The following is a 20,315-nucleotide window of genomic DNA, read 5'->3' on the forward strand; positions in this document are numbered from 1 at the left end:
TGTGACCTCATTCTATAAAAGTGGAGTCTCCCATTCAAGGATTGTAGTAAAACACCTCAAATTAATTCTCCAAATAAATAAATGAAAAAAAAACCCATGTATTTTTAAATATTCTCCCTCAGACCAAATGATGCACTCAGGCCATTTAAAAGGTCAAACAAGAAACAAAAAAGATTTCTGCCAGCAGACGACTGGTGTGAGACAATTTAACTAAATTGTTTCCAACGTACATAAACCGCTCACAGGAAATTTCCTTCTCCATCCACTGAAATCTTTACAGTCACCAGCCGGTGATCTGTTTCATGTCAAGATAAAGTCAGCATTGCTTCAGAGACAAGTTACAAAAACAGCTCACACAAAGATTTCTCTTGTTCAAATTTGATCAGAAACACTACAAGTTATTTTTGGAGGTGATATCTAAGCTGTAGGTTTTGTTCGATACGCGCATTTGATTGTTTCAGGATTTAAAACTTAAAATCACACTTTTTCCTTCAGCGTGAACTTACTTCTCCCGCGTTCCCTCATGGCACCGATGACGTTCTTGTACTCCATGAGGTCGTCGTCGTACGGCTCGGCATCCACCGTGACGTTCATCTCCTTCAGGTTCAGGAAGATCCCCTCCGTGAGGAAGTAGTGCGGCCGGTCGTCGTGCCGCAGGTCGTGGAAGGTCACCAGGGCCCGGGACGTCCAGTTGAAGTGCGTGTGCAGGACGTTGGCAAAGTCCCCCAGCTTGGTGGTGGACGGCCCGCTGCGCACGATGGTCCGGTACTCATCCCGCCTGTCGAAGCCGTACGCGTTTCCTCCGGCTGTGATCAGCGGGAGTTTCCAGTGGGACGCGAAACGCCCCACGGAGGCGAGTGGGTACACGCACCCGGGTCCGAAGAAAGCGTCCGGGCGGACGTAAAGTTTGGCGTCCACGGCCACCACCTGCGCACGGCTCTCGGCGCACGAGCCTGCGGCCGGGTCCTCAGTGCTGTAGTTCAGGATGTTGATGGAGCGGCCGATCAGTAGCCCGTGTTTGCTGTGCAGGTCCTCGTGCGCCATGAGGATGGCCGGGAAGACGCGCGGCAGAGCCCATGGATACTTGACGTGGTTGTCCGGGAGCATCACCGCCACGGTTATGTTGCCTCTGCAACCGGGGAGGAGGCAGCAGGACAGCGCCGCGAAGAGGCAGCATCCCAACGCGCTTCTGCATCCCATTTTGCGCCCTAGCCGCTTGGAAGTCCCAGAGAGTAAAGTACGGCCACCGAGTGCGCACCGTTTGGAGAGGAGACACGGCCGGCTGTGGCACCCTGACACCAAACCATAAGTATCCGTCTCCCTCACTCTTTCCTTCTCTCTCTCTCAAAAGTCAAACAAAGTCGGTAAAGCCATCATCCTGTCGTGCCAGCCAGGCTGTGCCATGCATCTCTGCTGCGTAATTCCACGTTAAATTAAGTTCTTGTACTTCCCAAGACCGACTTTTCCAGCGCAGCGCGGTCTTCACGCTGATAGCCTCTCCGACAGTGATAACATCCATCCAGATGACTGCAACTTAAATCAGAGCAGCCCTCTGCTCGGCCCCCACACGTCACACACTGCAAGAAGTGTGTGCTTCTTGCCCTGTCAGTAAATCACTATTGAGTCTCAAATTATTATTTTACTTTAGGTAAATAATGAAGTGTTTTCAGAGAATTGGGGTGATTTATGTGTAGGTCATAATTATTTTAATCTTCTTATTAAAGTAGAGATCTGTTTTATTCTGTCTTCTTACAAATCAAGGCAGATAGTGACTCACAGTTGTTTGAACAAAACTCACAAATTAAACTACATTGAGAAGAAGAGGAACACGTTTGGGAATGGAAACACGTTGCATGTTTTTTATGAAAAATGAGGCTGTAAAGCAAAGTACGACATATGACAGACTGGATTATTTGTTAAAAGATTTAATATGCCTATTTTTTTGCAGTGTATGAATAGACCTCAAAACAGGCGTGAGTCGCCCCCTGCCTGTCATTCAACACCCAGGAAAGTTTTACAGTCTAGTGAGTAATTACTGCTGAGCAAGTAGGAATTCTTTTAGGCGTCCAAGCACGTGTAGCTTTTAATGGATTTAATGGGGAGTTTTTTTTAGCAATTGTCACCAGGTATTAACAGGTTGGATTTTATAGGTTTATAACAGATTTGAAGTGTCAGTTAGTTAGTTGATAAGAGGATACCTGTTGAACAGTCTTTATATTCATTACATTGACATGCATAGTGTCACCTCATACTCGCCTTGGATTATGGATAAAGGCAAAATTAACATCACATCTTGTGATTTGATTATTGATTTATACTTTAAATGGTCATAACTAAGATCAAGTCTGATTCACTTGGAAAATTTCACATTTAACATTAGTACCTGATTCAGATTGAATCCAGCCAATCAGGCTTCAGCATCAGTTTGACAGGGATCTTATAGGCGGATTTTTGTATTTCTGATTCGATGTATTTTAGTATTTGAAATTTAACTTCTTCAAGACCAACCCCCCAAAAATATAGAAAAAAAATAGTTTCATGAAGTTGCAATTCTGCTCTTCTCGTCAGAGCTGGACACACAGATGGATGGTTGCATGAATTAGTGTAACCTATTTTGACTTAGACCACATTGGTGCATTTAAAGTAATTACGTTCATCTAGTTTGGCGCAAAATCTGTGAAAATGTGACACTCAGACTGTAAAACAGTGACACATAATTTACTAATAGACGTTTACAAATTGATACATTCCTTAGGCTCAGCCAAATTTGTCACCCAGTATTTCCAGACTGACCTGAACAAGAGTTATTATCAGTTTTATTATAATAGGCCTTCCTCACAGCAGGCATTGTGTCATTGAAAGCGCAGGTGTTACTAATAACATTAATGATGACTTCGTTCTATTCAAATGCACAACTACGCCAGTGATAAGGTGTCAGTGATCAAACATGCTTAACAAGACCCTGAAACTGAAGCAGCTAAATGGAATTCAGCCATCATTCATTTTATGATTTACACCTGAGCTTTTCCTGCTGTGTCATGGCTTGTAATTGAGTGTTAGAATCATGTTTTTCTTGTTAACAATGTAACACTGACAAAAAAGAATGCAGACTAGATGTTTATCGTGATGAACTGCACAACTCAAGCAAATTTCAAGAGTCTGCTGATAGATAAAACTCCATTTTTTCTGACTTTTGTCTTTTTGCATCAAAAAAAATAATAATATTGGATATTTTCACTTCTCTGGGATCTTATAAATTCCTTAAATGTAACAACCTGAGAAAGAAAAACCTCTTATGTCCACACTAACCAGTGATGAGGGCTCATAAGTAAACATTGCCTCACTTTAAGAGGTCACAGGCCAAAAAGATTTGGAACCACTGCTCTAAAGTAAAATAAAATAAAAGTTATTTTTAAAAAATGGGAAAATGCACACCAGGCCAACATTTAAAAAAAAAATAAATTTAAAAGCGGAAAAGCTGCACACTTAACACAGATGAATTCCTTTTAACAGATGAAGATCAAACTGCCTTCTCCAGGATACTTGGCTAAAAGAAATTCCTTGGAGTTACAAGTGTGTGGCTTTTCCAACATTTTACTTGTGTGGTGTGATAGACATACAGAATGTTATTAGTGAAATGCACAGGCAACTGAAATGAGTCTTCACATCTCTCCCTAGTAACACACACAGTCTGTGAACATGCATTTTCTCAGAGAGGTCAGTTTGGGGGGTCAGTGCCTTGCTCAGCGCTGGAAATCTAACCATCATCTCTTCCTCCAGGTCACCTTATCATCTTTATAATTAGAATTGACTTTAACATATTAAACTTATTATTATTAACACTTAGTTGAAACATTACACTCATCCTTGTTGTAAAAAAAAAGGATGTTTCCTGCAGTATTCAGTGACATGTATCCAATTAAGATGTCTCTGTGTGCTCAGACGCTGCTGATTGCTGCTGAACATATTTTATTTTCTGCCCAGCTGCGATCGCCATCACCCACACAGGAAGGAGGGAAAAAAAAGAATGACAAAAATGAACGTCATGGCTATCTATCCAATAGCTATCAAGACATTTCACTCAAAGCCACAAATGTCAACCTCACCTCTCCCTAAAGTCATGTAATATGGCTAAAAATAATAAGAAATAATAATCTCAACATGTAGCGGGAGGTCAGAGGTCACATCCTATAACATTTGCATCCAGTATTATAACTTTACACTGACCAGATGTAACCATGCACCAAAAACACACAGAAATTGACAAAGAGATGTGTTGCACAGTTACATATTCTGTCTACCAGGAGATACTAGAATTAGTTTGCTATTCTCTTAATGTTTAAATGAGATCTTAAATGAGGTATTAATATACAAGATGGTGAGTAAATATCCGCCATTTGTGTATTGAAGTTATATTTCATGACTTTATTAAGAGTAAAATGTAAATACAAGAAATTGTAATGTAAAAGTTTCTGAAAATAGCACTGTCAATATATTTGAAGTTGTGCTCCTTACGTAACATTTAAATTCTAATCATTAAATATGTATGTCTACATTATTACATAATTACAGAAATCCTAATCAATTTGTAAGAGTGATTTTGTGTGTATGTGTGTGTGTGTGTGTGATGTAAGCTGTACAGCGATTCGGTCAATAAAAGAGCAACATCTGACTTTATACAACTTGAGATGGCGCTAAACCAGCGTGCACACAAACAGGAAATTAAATTTCCTTTCTGCTCTGTACTGGTAAAGCAGCAAAGAGTTTTATGTTGGTGTTTAATAACAGGAGGAGTATCAGTCAAGATCCATTTAACTCCCCACCAAATGAAATTCAGACTGCCAAACTGCCGCTCTGTGCTGAAAACTTTACAGTGTTGGTAAAGTTGTGATATATGCGGCTCATTACTCAACCTTAAATAATATACAAACACACGCTTGTAGCTCTCAATGAAGGGTTTTATTTCCTCTGGTTAATAGAAGCTTGTTGGGGGAGAACAGTGCTTTAGCTGAGTCACAGATATATCAGACATTTGTGTAGCCATAATTCATACAAATATACATTCTATAATCACATTAGTGAAGAGATGACTGACTTGATTTAATGCTATGACACCCACAAGAAAACAACATCATACTTAACTCTTACATCCTCAGTGGTCAGCTCCTTAGTAGCCCTTCAAAAGCTTTAAAAAAAAAATACCTGCTGCAGCGAATAAACCTGATGCACTGGTTAACATGTGCAGGTGTTATCACAGTACGGAACAAAAACAGGAAAATAGAGGCTTGTTTTTCGTAACCTTTATCTCCTCTAACACCCTTCGTTAGCATGACTGAGTCAACAGCAGGTTTGTAGTCTTAAAAGGCGTCTGTCTGTTGGTCCGCTTGTCTGACCGTCCGTCCTCTGGCCTCAGATCTTCCTTCTTCACTCCTTCAGCCAGTTGAGCAGCTGGGGTGTGTAGTAGGTGATGATGATGTCAGCGCCTGCAACGGAAAGCGAGGAAACCTGATTAATCAAATTACACGCATGGCTGAACTCTGACGATTATCCTGATTGGTAGTGACAGTAACTTACATTGATATAGATCTGTGTTTGGAACAAAATGGTGCTAAAAACATCCACAAATATTTACTTTAAATGCACAAATGTGATCTAAGTCAAAATAGGTAAACTGCAGGTATACTCTAGTTCACTCAACCGTCCATCCATGTGTCCAGTTCTGAGTGGAAAGCATAAGAGGATGTCCACACTAGTGTTTTCAGGTTGTATTTCTAGTTATCTTAATCCACAGAGACATATCAGAAGAACAGGAACATTTCTAGATATTTTCTTCTTCGTCCAAAATAAATTTTGCATCACAGCCAGTATCTTGTAAGCAGTGAGACAGTTAGCCCTGGTTGAGTTAAACCTCTGTTCTGTCCTCCCCTGCTCTCTGATCATCTACACTGTGTATATACTGTTTTAATACAGACAAATTCAAGCTTTTTTGTTGATTTCATTTACAAATCTTTCCTATTTTTGTTGTGAGACAACTGATCAAGTATAAAAAAAGTGATCTCTTACATACTCTTACATCCAGTGACTCTTGCATTGCTGTGCTAAGATGTCAACCAAACCATCAAACCAGTATTTTATGATTGATGGGGGTGACAGGAATTTGCCTTTTTAACTTTACTGCCACACAGCACCGGACCATGACCGGGCATTATTTTCTAAAAGCTTTTGTTTTCCCCGTGCAGCTTTATCCACTCCAACTTAATGTTGACTGACATCCAAAATGGAGAGAAATGTGTCATCAAATGTGGACCTGGTCTATGTTCAGGTGATCTGAGCATTAAACCCTCTCACCTGCCCTGCGGAAGGCGGTCATGGCCTCCATCACAGCAGCTTTGAGGTCAAAAGCTCCAGCCTGCGCTCCGTGCCATATCATGGCAAACTCCCCCGACACGTTGTACACAGCCAGAGGGTGAGTGGGGAACTGAGGAGAGACACGAGAGGAAAAGAGATTCATCATGACATGGACACTTTTCTCATCAGTATGATGAGTTTCACAGAAATTGAGCATCTCTCCCAAAATGCAGCACTATTCTTTCATTGCCTGGGATCAGTAGAAATCGATATTTTTACAGACCTTGTCCTTGACTTCTCTCACAATGTCCAGATACGGCAGACCTGGTTTCACCATCAGCATATCAGCTCCTTCTCTCACATCTCGCTCCTGCGGCACAGAGCAACACTGAGACCTCCTACATCTGCTTCAATACGACACCTGCATCCCAAATACACACACACACACACACAAATCAACATACCACAGCTCGAATGGCGAGTCCTCTCGCTCCGGGTGGCAGCTGATAGCAGCGTCTGTCCCCAAACGCAGGTTTGGACTGTGCAGCATCTCTGCGTACAAACACAGCAGAGAACTTCAGTCTATTCTCACTTCAACGGTCAATTCCACTGATCTGTTAACACCTGATCCTGGAGCGTCTACATACCTGAAAGGACCGTAGTAACAAGAGGCAAACTTTGCACTGTAGCTCAGCACTGAAACCTGGAGTAGGAAAATAAAGAGAAACAAATGTTGAGAAACTCATCTTAAAAACATTCTGTTACATTTACAACCTTGTTTTTGAAGATTTACATCCTCAGTAAGAACAATTGGGCCTCAGGTTGAGGGCCACAGAGAGGGTTGAGACAGGCTAACACATGCCTGCATTTTTAAGACACTGATCACTTCCTTTGAGGTACAGTGTGCTTGATTTTATAGTTTGTACATGTTGCACAAGTATCTCTCTTCAAACTGTCTTCGAAATTACCTTGTTTCCCAAACCATTGGATATGAGTGCTTGTTTTATGGCTCTGATTCTTCCATCCATCATATCAGAGGGAGCGATGATGTGACAGCCTGAAGAACAACAGCAGCAGCAGTATATTATCAGTCATTATCCAATAATAATCAGCTTTACAAACTACTGAAAGTCCGGTTCAACTTCATGAATGTGATGGTGAATGTGGAATTGGTATTACTGTGGAGATTTTACATATCGTAAAGTCTTGATTTATTCCGTTAACTGTGTAATTATATTTTCTGCAAATTCTATTTACTGATTTTCATCTATTTTATTTTCATTGGTCTTGAAGTAGTCAAATATGAAATATGGGGTCTAAAAAGTTTGTTTTTTTTAATGTAGAATGTAACGCCCTCAGTTGTTAAACACCCCAAAATCCCATGGTAGCTCTGGCTCTGTGAGGTTAAACTTTCAAATTATAAATACAAATACACTAAAATTAAGATGCTTGTTTTTCACAAATGTTCTTAGACAAATCACATATCAATCTCTGTATCAACTAATATGGATGAAAGAAAATATCTGATGATCAGGCTCAATAAATAAATAAGTAAATACTTTTTTTTTTTTAAATGTTGCATCTCTAATTTTAATAGATCATTAAAATCAAGAAGAGAGGCACCCTGAGGAAAGAGAAGAGTAATGCTTCATGTTACTAAGGCTCCAAAAATAGAAACACTGCTGAAAAATGAGAAAGAAGGATTACCAGCCCGGGCGTAGGCCAGCGACACCTCTGCCAAGCGCAGGCAGCTGGCGTCATTGTTCAGAGTACCGTCCTCGTTCAGGATACCTGGAAGAGAAAACAGGAAACAACATTTGTAATAAAACCCGAGTATGTTCCGTCATGCTGCTCTTTGAATGTCATTCATATGAGGAGACACTGACCACAGTGTCCATGTGATGTGTAGGGACACAAGCAGACGTCACACGCCACCAGCAACTCCGGGAACAAAGATCTGATCTTCTTCACGGCCAGAACGGCTGGTGTGTCATCTGTGTCTGCACCCGAACCTCTCTCGTCCTAAAACACAAAGATCACACTTATTTTCATGCTTGTATTTTGTATTTAAACATGTGTGTGGATTATCTATATTACATGGCTAACAGTATGTTCACCCCCCAACATTTCACCCATATATGATAGTTGAACACGTCAGGATTAAAATATATTAAATTCACAGGGACTGGATGAATTAAAAAACTGCAAACACTCAATCCTACTACTGTTTTATCTACCTGCTGCTTAATAATGAATGTTGAGGGAAAGCAATGGTTTTCAGTATGAGTTCAGTTATCATGTCCTCTTCTCTCTTTTGGTTTTACGTACCTTTGCTATTTTTGCAGGGACACCAAAAATCAGCACACATTTCAAGCCGTTCTCCACAAGCGGCTTCAACATTCCCTCCAGCTTGTTCACCCCATATCTATTGATGGGAAAACACATGATAATGATGCAATATGAAAACACAAAGGGGTCTATTAGGGAAGGCCAGTGAAAATCATCATCCTTGTTTTATTCAAGGAAAAAAAGTGCCACAAAATCTCAGGGAAATTACATTTTATTATTAGGAATATTGACACAAAATTTCAAAACAGGAAATTCAAGGTCTGTATCTTGTAATTCAGCAGAACACAAAATGTGAAGATGGGGTTGCAGTTTGGTTTTGTCGAGTGAGGAATAAAAGTCTAACGGATTCTTTTCTTATCTTGTTCTAGGTCCAGTGGTTGGCAGTCGGTCCACCCTGCCTGACTGCTTTTATCTAAAAGATAACACCCTTGACATCAGTGTGTTCACAGCTGCAGGGTAACACTGTGTGTCTTTTTGTTTAAATGAGCACCAGAGTCATCCCAGTGCACGAATTAGTTTTCTTTATGAGCAGAAACTGAAGCTGTAAGTTGGATAGAAAAACAGATGCCCTGTTGTTTTGAAAATTTGAACTTGATAATTAACAGTTATGAGATGGTTGTGAAGATTTGAATCTGATAGTTTACAGTTATGAAATGGCTCATCATTAACTATGATAAGATAATTTGTTGCTTTTACTCATACCTGGCCTGTCCCGGCAGGCTACCGATGGGCTCCACTGCATCTGCACTGTCTCTGTAGGAGACAGTGACAAAGAAACGAGTTAGATCAAGTCCATTCCAGTCTTAAAGTCACAAATATTCTATCCTCCACTTCTCATGACAAAACGTAGTCAAATGATATAAGTCCCAAGTCATGAGAATCTACTATACACTTGTTTTATCTGCCCATTTATGTGACTGTAACTTCACTTGCAGGAAACAAAGAAATGTCATTTACGTGATGAAGATCGGGTAGATGAGATTGTCAGGTCTTAAATCGGTGATGCAGGTCTGCCAGTATCGGAGTGTCGGGTGGAAATAACCACTGTGGATGATTGACTCCGCAGGTGTCTGCATCTTTACCCTGAGATGGAGAGTGACAACACAGAGAAACAGGGGACAGAGAGCAGGTCAGGTTCTGGTTTTTCTTTAGTTTATGAGCAGAGCAAAAATACAGAGCTCGCACTATTGTGCTTCATCTCAGCTCAGTCACCGTTAAAACTGACTAAGCATGCGTGATGTTGCTTCTCCAAACAGCAGCTAGGCTCTGCCTCGCTGATGAGTCAGCAGGCTGCAGGTTTTTTATTAAGTTAGAACCTTTAATCTTAATGGACAAAACTTCTTCTCCATACATGAGCTTGAGTGCCCTTTATGTAAAATTCCTCCACATTTTTTTCACAGCAGGACAAGCATGACTTTCTTGAATAATGAATATATTCTTTATTAGTGACCACAGGACTAGGAGATCAGTACTATAATTCAGACATTAGATGTCAGTAAATATATAAAGATGATATCTCTTCATATTATCATTTATATATATAAAAATGTTACATTATATATATATATATATATATATATATATATATATATATATATATAGGCAAGGCAAGCTCTAATTAAAAAAATTTTTGCACATATATATAAACAGTTTGATTTCTTTATAATTCATGTAGAACACAATTCATTGCTTTTAACATTAGTTTGATTATTTTATGTGTGACTTTTTCCATATCTACTATTACTAACAGTAGGATACTACACAACATCACATCACTTACAACAACCATGTTATGATATTAGGAGCTGTAATGCAAACATATTACCCTGCCTGAGGTAGTTATATCTAATTTCCAAAAATATTTGACCTCTGATGTGAAGCAAAGTGGCCAATAGAAAAAACTAAACTGCAGATTTAAGATAACATGCCATGTGTCTGTTCAATGAACTGTGAGCTCTAATTCTTCATAGCTGGAAACACGATGCTAATAGTCGCTGCAATTGCTTTTTAACAAGGACGTGCGTGTTTTTTGACGTTTTTCACCGCCAGTTTGCTCTTGTATGCTATTTTACCAGAGCAGGCTCTAAGTATATTTGTCACCTTGATCGAGAAAATGTCTTCGTACTAACTATGTAGTGTTGAAGAAACAGTCCCCAAACAATTTTAAAAAAACATGAATAAACACTGCATAGAGACTGAATAGAGACTGAATGATGAGTAAGTTAAATAAAGACTGTAAATTACTTACCTGTGCAGATTAGAGCAGCACACTTCTCTACACTTCAGTCAAACGACAGTGTTTCCTCTTTGGTTTTGACAGGCGGTTCACGGTCGACGCGACGCTGTACTACCGCCACCTAGTGACTGGAGTGTTTTTTTACAATAAAGAAAGTCTCCAAAAGGAAATTATCGTGTTATTATCATCATATATATGTCACATAAAGGGTATATATTTATATCACAGTTACAAGTGTAACTTTAAAAACACAACCAAAAAATAGGAAAGATTTGCAAATTAGCAACCTGCTCCAAAAAGTACTCATGTCGGCCACTGTACAGCACCAGTTTACTCTTCTCGCGATATTTGTCAAACGTCGACAGAGAGGAAAAAAGCTACGATGCTAATGGCTTGTTAGCCTTGTGTACTGACGGTTTCGCATCCAGCTAGATGGAGGAGAAAATGCCTAACTGTTATTAAGGTACAGTAGTGTGGTATTACAGTAAAACACATTTTATATAAGCCTATATCTGCGTTGTGTGTGTAATTAGAAGGGCTGTAACGTCTCTGTCTATCTGTGGTAAGCTAACATTGAAGTACATGGAGCGGCTACATTCTGTATCCCTGCATCATCGATGTGATTGTTGCTCGACTTGACCTGTAACGTTGGCATTACACTGTGTGTCATTTTAAACTGAATCAGCCAGAGTCAGCTGGGATCAAACTGAGGCTAACCAGGCTAACTGGTGAACTGACAACGTCATGAAATCAGACTGATGTGACTCAGGCCCAGTTCTTAATAATTTACAGATTGTGTGTGCATGCCTCTTTGTTTTTCTTTATCACTTGTGTCAGACGGAGCGATCTGTGTCTTCCTTTCTAATGTTATGTTTTATTCTTTGTCCTACATAAGGAAGGGTTTCCAGAGAGCCTGAGACTGGGAGCACTTCCTGCATTCATCCTCCTCCTCAGGGTGGATTTTGAAGATGTAGCCAAGAGTGAAGTGGGTCATCTCTGCAGTACCTCACCATTCCTGCCCAGGCACAAGCAGCGTGTCCACCACCTCCATCCCAACTCTGGAGCACTTGGACCCCTAACCAGGGCTGCCTAGCGCGTGACTTGGCCGTCCTCAGTCAGTCCGTCCGTCCCTGGTTGAACACCCCACTGTCCTTCCTCAGCCATGTTGTTCTCCCTGCGGGAACTTGTCCAATGGCTTGGCTTTGCCACCTTTGAACTCTTCCTTCACCTGCTAGCTTTGCTGGTCTTCAGCATGCTGGTTGCTCTGCGAGCCGACATGTTCACCCCCGCGCTGAGCTGGTGGCTGGTGTTCGTCCCTCTGTTCTCTGCCGACGGCCTCAGCACCTATTTCACAGCCATCGTGTCCATCCGGCTCTACCAGGAGAATGAGAAGCGGTTGGCAGTGCTGCGGCTCCTCTGGGTGCTGACGGTGCTCAGCCTGAAGCTGGTTTGCGAGGTACTGCTGTGCCAGAAGCTGGCGGAGCAGGAGCAAGCCAGAGACCTGTGGTTTGGCCTCATCGTCTCACCACTGTTCATCCTGCTGCAGCTGCTGATGATACGAGCGTGCCGTGTCAACTGATGAGAGGCAAATCAGTGGTTGTGCATTCACGTCACCAAAACAGGAGCAGAGAGCAATCTTCATCTGCCGTTAGAGATTTAAAGCATAACAATGGTGTAATTTTGTCTTTTGGCACATTGTCACCTCTAGTTAAAACAAAAACAAAACACATGTTCCAGGTCACAATAGATATGTGTTTCTAATTTCATAAAAATGAACAAAAATAGTCACTGCTCGCTGAAGTTAAAATGCAGTATTTCCAAACAGAAGCAGACAATCTACTCTGTGTGTTGCTAAAATACACTGTATGGCCCAAAGTAAGTGGACACCCTCATCCACATTTTGGCCAACAAAGAGTCAGAGAGGATGTCAGAGCAGTAAATGTGTATGTGGGACATAATAGTGCCTCTACATTGTGCAATCAATGGCAGACAAGGAGCCATGAGGCAAATTTATACCAGAGTTATGTTTTAATGCACATGTGCACACAACACATGGAAACTGAATAAACTGCTGAAACTTTAAGGCAGTAGTAACTTTTTGGGCTCTAATGGGAAACATATCCCAAGTAGTTGCTGCAGCAATTTTTTTTGTTGTTTTTTTTCAGAGAGGAAGTGTTTGCCAGATAATTTTGTTTAGTTTACTATCTAGTGTCTCACTTTGTTGCCTGTTGCTGGGAGTGTTACTTACACAATGCCTCCCCACCCCCCCACCACTAATACCACCACCACCACCAAATTGCCTAGCTTGTCAACTCCATCAGTGAGAATGATCTGGACAGCAGGAAGCTGGTTCTGAAACTTGTTGTCAGCTCACAGTCTCGCCCCAAAGTAGAGGAACTGAATGTGTTTTCCACAAGTAAGTCAGTTGTGTGCACACGTCTTCCCTGAAAATAGCTGTTTATTTGTACAACATGTAATGTAATTGATCTATTTTTGATCCTATCCTGTGTATGCACCGCATGTATTTAAGGCCTCATTTGAAGGTAATTCCTGATGTGAAATTCTGTGTAATATGTATATGTTGATTCTGGAAAGAACTTCACAAAATCTTATTTATGTTAATATGTTCTTGTTACGCATCCTTTTTGACATCTGTATATACATGTAAATAAAACATCAACATTTAACAAATGTTGTCTTGTGAATAAATAAGTGGTAGTTGGTCTGGGCAGAGATGTTCAGTCAGTTACTAAGTCTTTGCCACAGGGAGGCGCTACTGCCTTTTTATATGGGCGTGGTAAACCACAATGTGGAGGAACATACACGTTTCTTTCTTCTAGTATGTTTTAGCTCATACGAATCCTGTTCATCACTCACCTTTTTCCAAATCATATAGCTTATTTTCAACTGTCATGTCATGTTTCCTGGTGCTGTGTTATTTTCAGTTCAGTGCAGCGTGAAAATCTGCTCACAGACTTTAAAAAAAAAAAAAAAAAAAAAAAAAGATGCATCACACTGCATATCCGATACTTTTATCAGGGTTGCATACACTATACAGTATATACAAGATAGGACACGCGAGACACTATATGTAGGCATGTATACATGTTCAGGGATGGAATCATTTTAAACCAGTGGAATCTGATTTAATGTTTTGTCCATGTGATAAATAGGTGTGGCTCTCTGAATTGGCTATGTAATGCAATAAAACCAGGATTTTAAATTTCGGGGATTATGAGTTCAAATTGCCCAGCGCAACCCCACCCACAAAATACTGTTAAAGTTAATAATTAAAATAAAAAGGTTAAGTCAATAATTACTGTTTTCAGTAAATGTAATCTCCTTACATTAAAGGTTTAAATGTTTTTCTACATTAGTACGTAATTATACTGGGCATTAAGTCTCTTTAATTGTGTGTATTTTTAAAATATTTACACTAAAGAAATATCAAAATCAGTCTTTTAACATGTGCAGTGTGTTTGTAGTAGCATAATATAAACTCATTTTTGTGTCCAAATGTCCAGAAATATCACTGAGGACATGGCCTCCTGCTTATATTTCATCTTTAATGCCAACTTTGAAGAGCGGACAAGTTAAATTTGACCTATTCATTCATCCCTTTGATTATTTTTTTCCTCCTTTGTGCTCTTTAGCCTTGCTGTTCTTAATTGCGGCTTGCTGATAAATGTTTAATGAGGGACAGTAATCTCCTGTAGTACCCAAGAATAGCCCTCTTAGTGCTGATTCATTTGCAGCAGGATACTTCGCAGCTACTTCAGCAGGATTATCGACAGGTGGCATCACCGGTAAATGCTGAATGAACAGTCGTCAGCCTCCACCCAGTACTGGATATTCCCTACTAATGCTGTAAATCACACCCTAACAAAAACAATTTAGGTCTACAGTATCCCTGTAACACTGACTTTGAGAGGAAAACTATACAAATACCACAAGCAATGAATTTAGTACATTACTTGGACACGATAAACAGCAAAAATAAAAAATGAATCTCCAATAAGTCACTATTGAGTAGACTACATTGATACAATAGTGATAAATTAACAACAGCCTAATATTTAATGTGGTGGATCAAGAACTTCTCACGACGTGATTATGACTTTAATTGATCACCCTTTCCTATAATTAGTCATTCTGATAGTATTGTCTCTGAGACATTAAGTGAATACATGTAAATGAAGCGGTGAGAGTGCAAACAACATGGACAATAAGTCAAGTGTGTAATTTCAGGCCATGTAAGATGCGTTCACTGATAGCGTTAAATAATGTCAAAACAGGGAGGGGCGGGTTGAACGTGAACGCCACATATTTGATTGACAGGCCTTCCTGGCCCAGCCAACAATAGAAACGGGAGTGGTTTGCGTCAGCGTGCGTGAACGTGCGGCGTTCTACAGAAAGGGAGGGGGCGTGTGCGTGAGCCTTAATGACCAATCGAAAAGAAGAATGGGACTGCCGAAGCTGCTCGTGCTGCTGCGGAGGGGCGGGGCCGCGTGCAGGGGCTGTGGGGGACAGAGGGAGGCAGACAGCGAGAGAGCAGAGGGAGAGGAGAGAGAAGAAAAGAGACGGCGGGGATGTGCGTGACTGTGCGGTGATCGGTGCTGCAGGTAAAGACAGAGCCGGATACAGGTTATATAGCCGCACCGGAGCCCGCCTCTCTCCTCTTCACCCCCTCCAATAAACCCTCCGCAATGTCTGGCGGAGGAGAGGTACGCGTCCTCCGCCAAGAGGCCGGGCAAGAGAGCCCGAGGATGCCGGCCTGGAAGCGAGAGATACTGGAGAGGAGGAAGGCGAAGGGCGGCGGGTGTGCAGGAGCCGGTGCCGCGGAGACGAGCCCCGGCGCTGCGGGTCCGCAGCGGGTCAACGGCGAGCAGTCGGGAAATGTAAACGGCAGCGGCGGCGGAGGCAACGGCAGCGGCAGCGGTAGCGGCAGCGGCGGGTCCGGGCGGAACTACACCATCACCACGGCCAACCAACACTTCGCCAACAACAAAGAGCCACGGCCGACAGCCGCAGAGAGAACGGCACAGAGAGAGGATGGCGGACCGGAGAGCCTGGTGCTACAGGAGAGCCTGGGCCCGCTGGAGGAGAACCCGTTTATCAAGCTGGAGAAAGAGCGGAGGAGGCGGCAGGACCGAGAAAACGCCGCTCGTCCGGTCCAGCACATCCTGGAGCTGTACGGCAGCGTCCCTGGTATACGGACTATCCGCGCCGAGAATATTATCATCATTGAGTCGGACCCGGATTACTTTCCTGACGGTGGGGGGGTAAAAACCGGGTCCAACTGGCAGCAGAACGGTGTCAGTAGTTACAGCTCCCTGAATGACCTCCTGGACCGCAGAGGGAGTGCTGTTACGGAGATAAGAGCTAAGGAAGTGGTCATCTATGACACCACGTTAAGCAAGAGTGAGGAGAACTTGAGCACCCTTGGCCGCCCTGATCATGAGCTCCCATCATATAAGACAGGTGATGGTCAAGGTAGGGTGAGTCAGATGCTGCAGAAGTTCGACAGCAACTATGGGAAGCTGCAGAAGAAGTCCCACAGCACAGAGAACCTGCTGGACCTGGATTGTGCCAGCAGCAGGCCAAGACTCTGGCCCAAGCCACAGCCAGATCTGGTGCCAAAGCCCAGGCCAGGCCCGTCGTCGCCTGTCTTCCAGAGTCCCTGGTCTTCCAAACCAAAGCCACAGCCTGCTGTCTCTGAGCCGGGCAGCCCCCAGCGCTCAACCGGGTCCCCACAGTCTGTGTCTTCCTTCCGTCAGCGGTTTGAGGAGAGTGGAGGCCATGGCGCTGCTGTCAGCCCCAGAGAGGAGCCAGACAGAGTGCAAACCAAGCCCACCAGAGAGAGAGACTGGGAAGGCGCCGAGGTGCCCCCCAATCCCAAGGTGCCATGCTCTCCGGAGACCCGTCGTGCCCGTGCCGAGTCCCCCTCAAGCCCCATCTCATTTAAGGTGTCGCGCAACTCTTCTGACTTCGAGATCCGTCCCGCTCCAAAACCAGACCTCGCCCGAATTCCTGATGGAGACACCCAGGCACGGGCCCTGGCAAACCTTCGTCTGCAGTCCCGAAACTCCTTCACAGTGATCCCCAAGCGCAATCTCACTGCCTCCCCTGCAGCAGGTCGGCCAGCACCACCCAGCCCCGTCAAGTCTTCCCCCTCTCATAGAGTGGCAGAGCTGCCCACGCCAGGAGTGCCAACCTCCCACACCCCGACACCCACTCTGACACCCTCAAAGAGGAACGAGGAGAAACAGCAGGAGGAGGTGGAGAGGGTGGCGAGGTCACCCAAGCCTGACCCATTTCCTCCCGTTGCCACAAGTCCTGCGCCTCCTCCGACCTCACAGCCTCTGTCTCCATCTCCTCCTCTCGCCCCAGCTCCCTTCTCTCCACCTGCCCTGTCTTCACCCCCCTCTTCTCCGGCTGTCCCATCTTCACCCCCTTTCTCTCCACCTGCCGCATCTCCTGCACCCTCAGAGTCTCCCGCCCCATCCCCTGTCCCTTCTACTCCCTCTGTGGCTCCAGAACCACCCCCCGCAGATCGGCTGCCAGTAACGAACATAGATGACATTGAGGTGGAGCCCCCCCAGCGCGTCCCTGTTCCCAGCCCCATGGTGCAGAGGAGAAAGGGGAACACCTTCACTGTGGTGCCTAAACGTAGGGCGGAGACCGAGGGCCAGCCGAGCTCACCTGAGCCCCAACGGGAAACCTCAAGTGAGGCCCCACCGGGGTCCACGCCCCCACAGGCCCCGTACGCTCAGCTGGGCTCCCTGCTGAAGAAACGCTACCCTGCTGTGGAGGAGATCGAGGTCATCGGTGGATACCTTTCCCTCGCAAAGTCCTGCCTCTCCAAGACGGGCTCCACAGGGAAGAAGGTGAGAGCAAAAAAACTGAACCAGATTTTGTGGCTTTATTGACATGTTTACAATTGTACTCTTCATCTTTAAGGGGACACACAGAGAGCAAGGTTCATTGATTTAGCAATTAGTCAAACTATTTTGAGTATCAATTAATCATTAAAGCCATTTATCAAGTGAAAATGCTGCTTCCAGATTCCTAAATGTGAGGATTTGCTGTTTTTTTTTTTGTTGTATATCATTGTGAATGGAATATCTTTGGGTTTTGGATTGTTTGGCAAGCATCAGCTTGGGCTCTGGGAGTTGATGGAATCTAATAGACTAAACAATGAATAAGGCATCATAGCAAAAGCATAATAACATGTTAAATGTTCTGCAGCAGGTAGAACCAGCAATGTTATTGTGCCCTTACAACCGTGTGCATAACATGTGGCAAAAGTTCCCTCTGATCTAAATTTAGTAGTCAGGCGTCACACAGGAAAGGCTCTGTTTTTGTTTTCTTTTCATCTCTGCGCTTCTGTCACTTCACTGTTCCCCAGCAGAGCCGAGCCGGTGCACTCCGCTCACCTGTGCTTTTCAAGGATCCGAGCAACATTTCCACCTCGTGGTTAATCCTCGCAGTTATTTATCATGTGTTGCTGTGTGAGCGCACCCACGACTTAATATCCTCACTTCCCTTAACTTGACCTGCTCTCGGGGCCTTAGTGCCTAAGTGGATTAAAAGCATGTGTTTACACAGGCACTTGGAACGACACGCGGCGCTTCTCGCTGTGGATTGCAGTCCCACAAAAGCATGTTATTTGTTGCAGAGCGCATTATTAGGTTAGGTGGCCCTTCAAGCCTATTGACTGAACAATCTCATCAAGGCTGTATTCAGTTCTCAGGAGCCGGCTCAGGGATTCAGGCCAGCTCTGACCTGTCCCAGAACAAATGTATTGATTCGTGTACAGTCGAATTAATTTGTGTTTTCATTCAAAGCTGAGATAATTAACTGATAAGTAAATTGTGTGTTTTGGGCATCACACTTATCTAACAGTCATAATCAGATATCTGGTGCTTCCTCGATGAAGGTCTTGCTGCAAATTGCTCCTGTTTTATCTGTATTAAGGGATTAATTAAATATCAGAGAATGTTTCTAATTAATTTTGCGAGTTGCTGGTGGCTGTTTTCAGATAATGCGCTGCATCAGCCCGCGTGTCGAGCAGCATGGTGCTGTTTATGTTGCTCTGGTATCTGTAATTAAGAGGCAGTCAAAGATTGCAGCCTGTGGCTTGAATTTTTACGTCACATAACGAGTTATATGAGCATGGTGGTGGTTCAGATGATCAGGGTGTGGAACATGTAACATGACATCCTGGGTTTGAGTCTAGTCTGGACCTTTGACACGTCATCCCTCACTCGCCCTCCGAAAGTTTACTGTACTCTCAGTTGAAATATCAAAAATTATATGTTAGGATGCATTTAGTTACATCACGCTATGCTCTCTGATCTACAAAGCACCGCATCGCCTCTAATGCTGAATATTTTTAGCCTTTTGGCAGCTCTTCAATCTAGGCCGGTGTCTCAGCCTCTCAGACGTTGGCCCGCGGTCCTGTTTCCTTGACCTGATCGGCCGTAATCCTCCTTTCTCCAAGTAGAGCCAACTAACTCTTACAAGCAGGGCACGGAACCTGGGCTACTCACAATTTTAACAAGTGCAAAGACTCTGCAGTCACTTAGATCTTTACAGTCTTGTTTGATTCATTGTCAATTCTCTAACACACCTTCATACATTCTGTATCAGCTTGTTTAAAACTTAATTGAAACTATATCACATTTTGCCAGACATTAAGCCAGATTTAGACTATTTCAATTTAAGCATATTTCTTGTGCGGCATCACGTGTTAAAGGACAGTTTCACAATTTTTCAAATGTGGACATGACATGGCACAACACCTGACTGTTGTGTCATAAAACAACAGTCAGGTGTCCATATGAACAGTGAAACTGCTGTAATCATTCCTCCTGTTCATACTGACTATTCAAAGATCCCCTTCAAATGTGCTTTCAATGTAAGTGATGGGAGCCAAAGTCCACAGTGTGTCCACACAGTCATTTTGTGTAAAAAAATGCATTTAAAAGTTGATGTGAAACTTATATGAGGCTTCAGCAGTTTGAGTTAGTCATATCAAGTGGCTATCTGCCACATTTACAGTCTTTCTAGCATCAAATTCCCTCTTTGTGTTTCCCTGTTGAGCTGTGGTGGAAGTATAGTAACAAAAAGAGGCACTAAAGAGACTGTAACGTTGAAATATATCTACTTGATTTGACTCATTTGAAACTTAAAATTAGCTTTACGTATATTATGAAGGGATCTTTTAATGGTCAGTATGAGCAGGAGGAATAATTACAGCAAGAAAAACCTCCTTTCAATGTTCATTCAGCCACCTGATTGTTGTTATAAAACAGACTTGAAAAATTGTGAACGTATCCTTTAAGACAACATTTGAGAAGTTTGGCTTCTGTAGCGAAAC

The 20,315-nt window shown here is 42.9% G+C and overlaps 4 protein-coding genes across 5 annotated transcripts in view; 2 read left to right on the forward strand and 2 right to left on the reverse strand.

Annotated features, from left to right (window-relative positions):
• LOC121885326 (atrial natriuretic peptide receptor 2) overlaps window positions 1–1,516 on the reverse strand; it is a 63,352-nt gene extending 61,836 nt beyond the window's left edge. Inside the window, exon 1 of the mRNA XM_042394686.1 lies at window positions 507–1,516. Within this exon, the coding sequence (XP_042250620.1) occupies window positions 507–1,200 (694 nt within the window). The 5' untranslated portion in view covers window positions 1,201–1,516. The remainder of the gene's footprint in view (window positions 1–506) is intronic.
• Window positions 1,517–4,937: 3,421 nt separating this feature from the next.
• Window positions 4,938–11,042, reverse strand: alad (aminolevulinate dehydratase). Its single transcript, XM_042394687.1, has 12 exons — window positions 10,946–11,042; window positions 9,655–9,780; window positions 9,400–9,450; window positions 8,677–8,773; window positions 8,235–8,370; window positions 8,056–8,139; window positions 7,317–7,405; window positions 6,996–7,051; window positions 6,813–6,900; window positions 6,632–6,718; window positions 6,349–6,478; window positions 4,938–5,483 (listed from the first exon to the last, which is right to left on the reverse strand). The coding sequence occupies exons 2-12, from the start codon at window positions 9,771–9,773 to the stop codon at window positions 5,425–5,427; spliced, it is 996 nt and encodes a 331-aa protein (XP_042250621.1). The 5' UTR covers window positions 9,774–9,780; window positions 10,946–11,042; the 3' UTR covers window positions 4,938–5,424.
• A 98-nt stretch (window positions 11,043–11,140) lies between these two features.
• Window positions 11,141–13,624, forward strand: tmem203 (transmembrane protein 203). 2 transcript variants are annotated; one of them, XM_042394688.1, is made up of 2 exons: window positions 11,141–11,396; window positions 11,829–13,624. In XM_042394688.1, exon 2 carries the CDS (start codon window positions 12,096–12,098, stop codon window positions 12,510–12,512), a length of 417 nt encoding a protein of 138 aa, XP_042250622.1. In that variant the 5' UTR covers window positions 11,141–11,396; window positions 11,829–12,095; the 3' UTR covers window positions 12,513–13,624. The 2 variants fall into 2 exon arrangements, with proteins under 2 accessions (XP_042250622.1, XP_042250623.1); XM_042394689.1 differs by having other exon boundaries at window positions 11,833–13,624.
• Window positions 13,625–15,470: 1,846 nt separating this feature from the next.
• Window positions 15,471–20,315, forward strand: part of tprn (taperin) — a 29,986-nt gene continuing 25,141 nt past the window's right edge. Inside the window, exon 1 of the mRNA XM_042395354.1 lies at window positions 15,471–17,820. Within this exon, the coding sequence (XP_042251288.1) occupies window positions 15,640–17,820 (2,181 nt within the window). The 5' untranslated portion in view covers window positions 15,471–15,639. The remainder of the gene's footprint in view (window positions 17,821–20,315) is intronic.

Source organism: Thunnus maccoyii, chromosome 19 (genome assembly GCF_910596095.1).
Source record: "Thunnus maccoyii chromosome 19, fThuMac1.1, whole genome shotgun sequence".
NCBI lineage: Eukaryota > Metazoa > Chordata > Actinopteri > Scombriformes > Scombridae > Thunnus > Thunnus maccoyii.

Coding starts and splice junctions, on each gene's coding strand:
- alad (XM_042394687.1), bottom strand. CDS start 9,773: ATGCAGACACCTGCGGAGTCAATCATCCACAGTGGTTATTTCCACCCG. Junction 8,774..9,399: donor AGCCTGCCGGGACAGGCCAG/GTATGAGTAAAA, acceptor TCCCATCAATAG/ATATGGGGTGAACAAGCTGG. Junction 8,140..8,234: donor CACATCACATGGACACTGTG/GTCAGTGTCTCC, acceptor TTTCTCTTCCAG/GTATCCTGAACGAGGACGGT.
- tmem203 (XM_042394688.1), top strand. CDS start 12,096: ATGTTGTTCTCCCTGCGGGAACTTGTCCAATGGCTTGGCTTTGCCACC.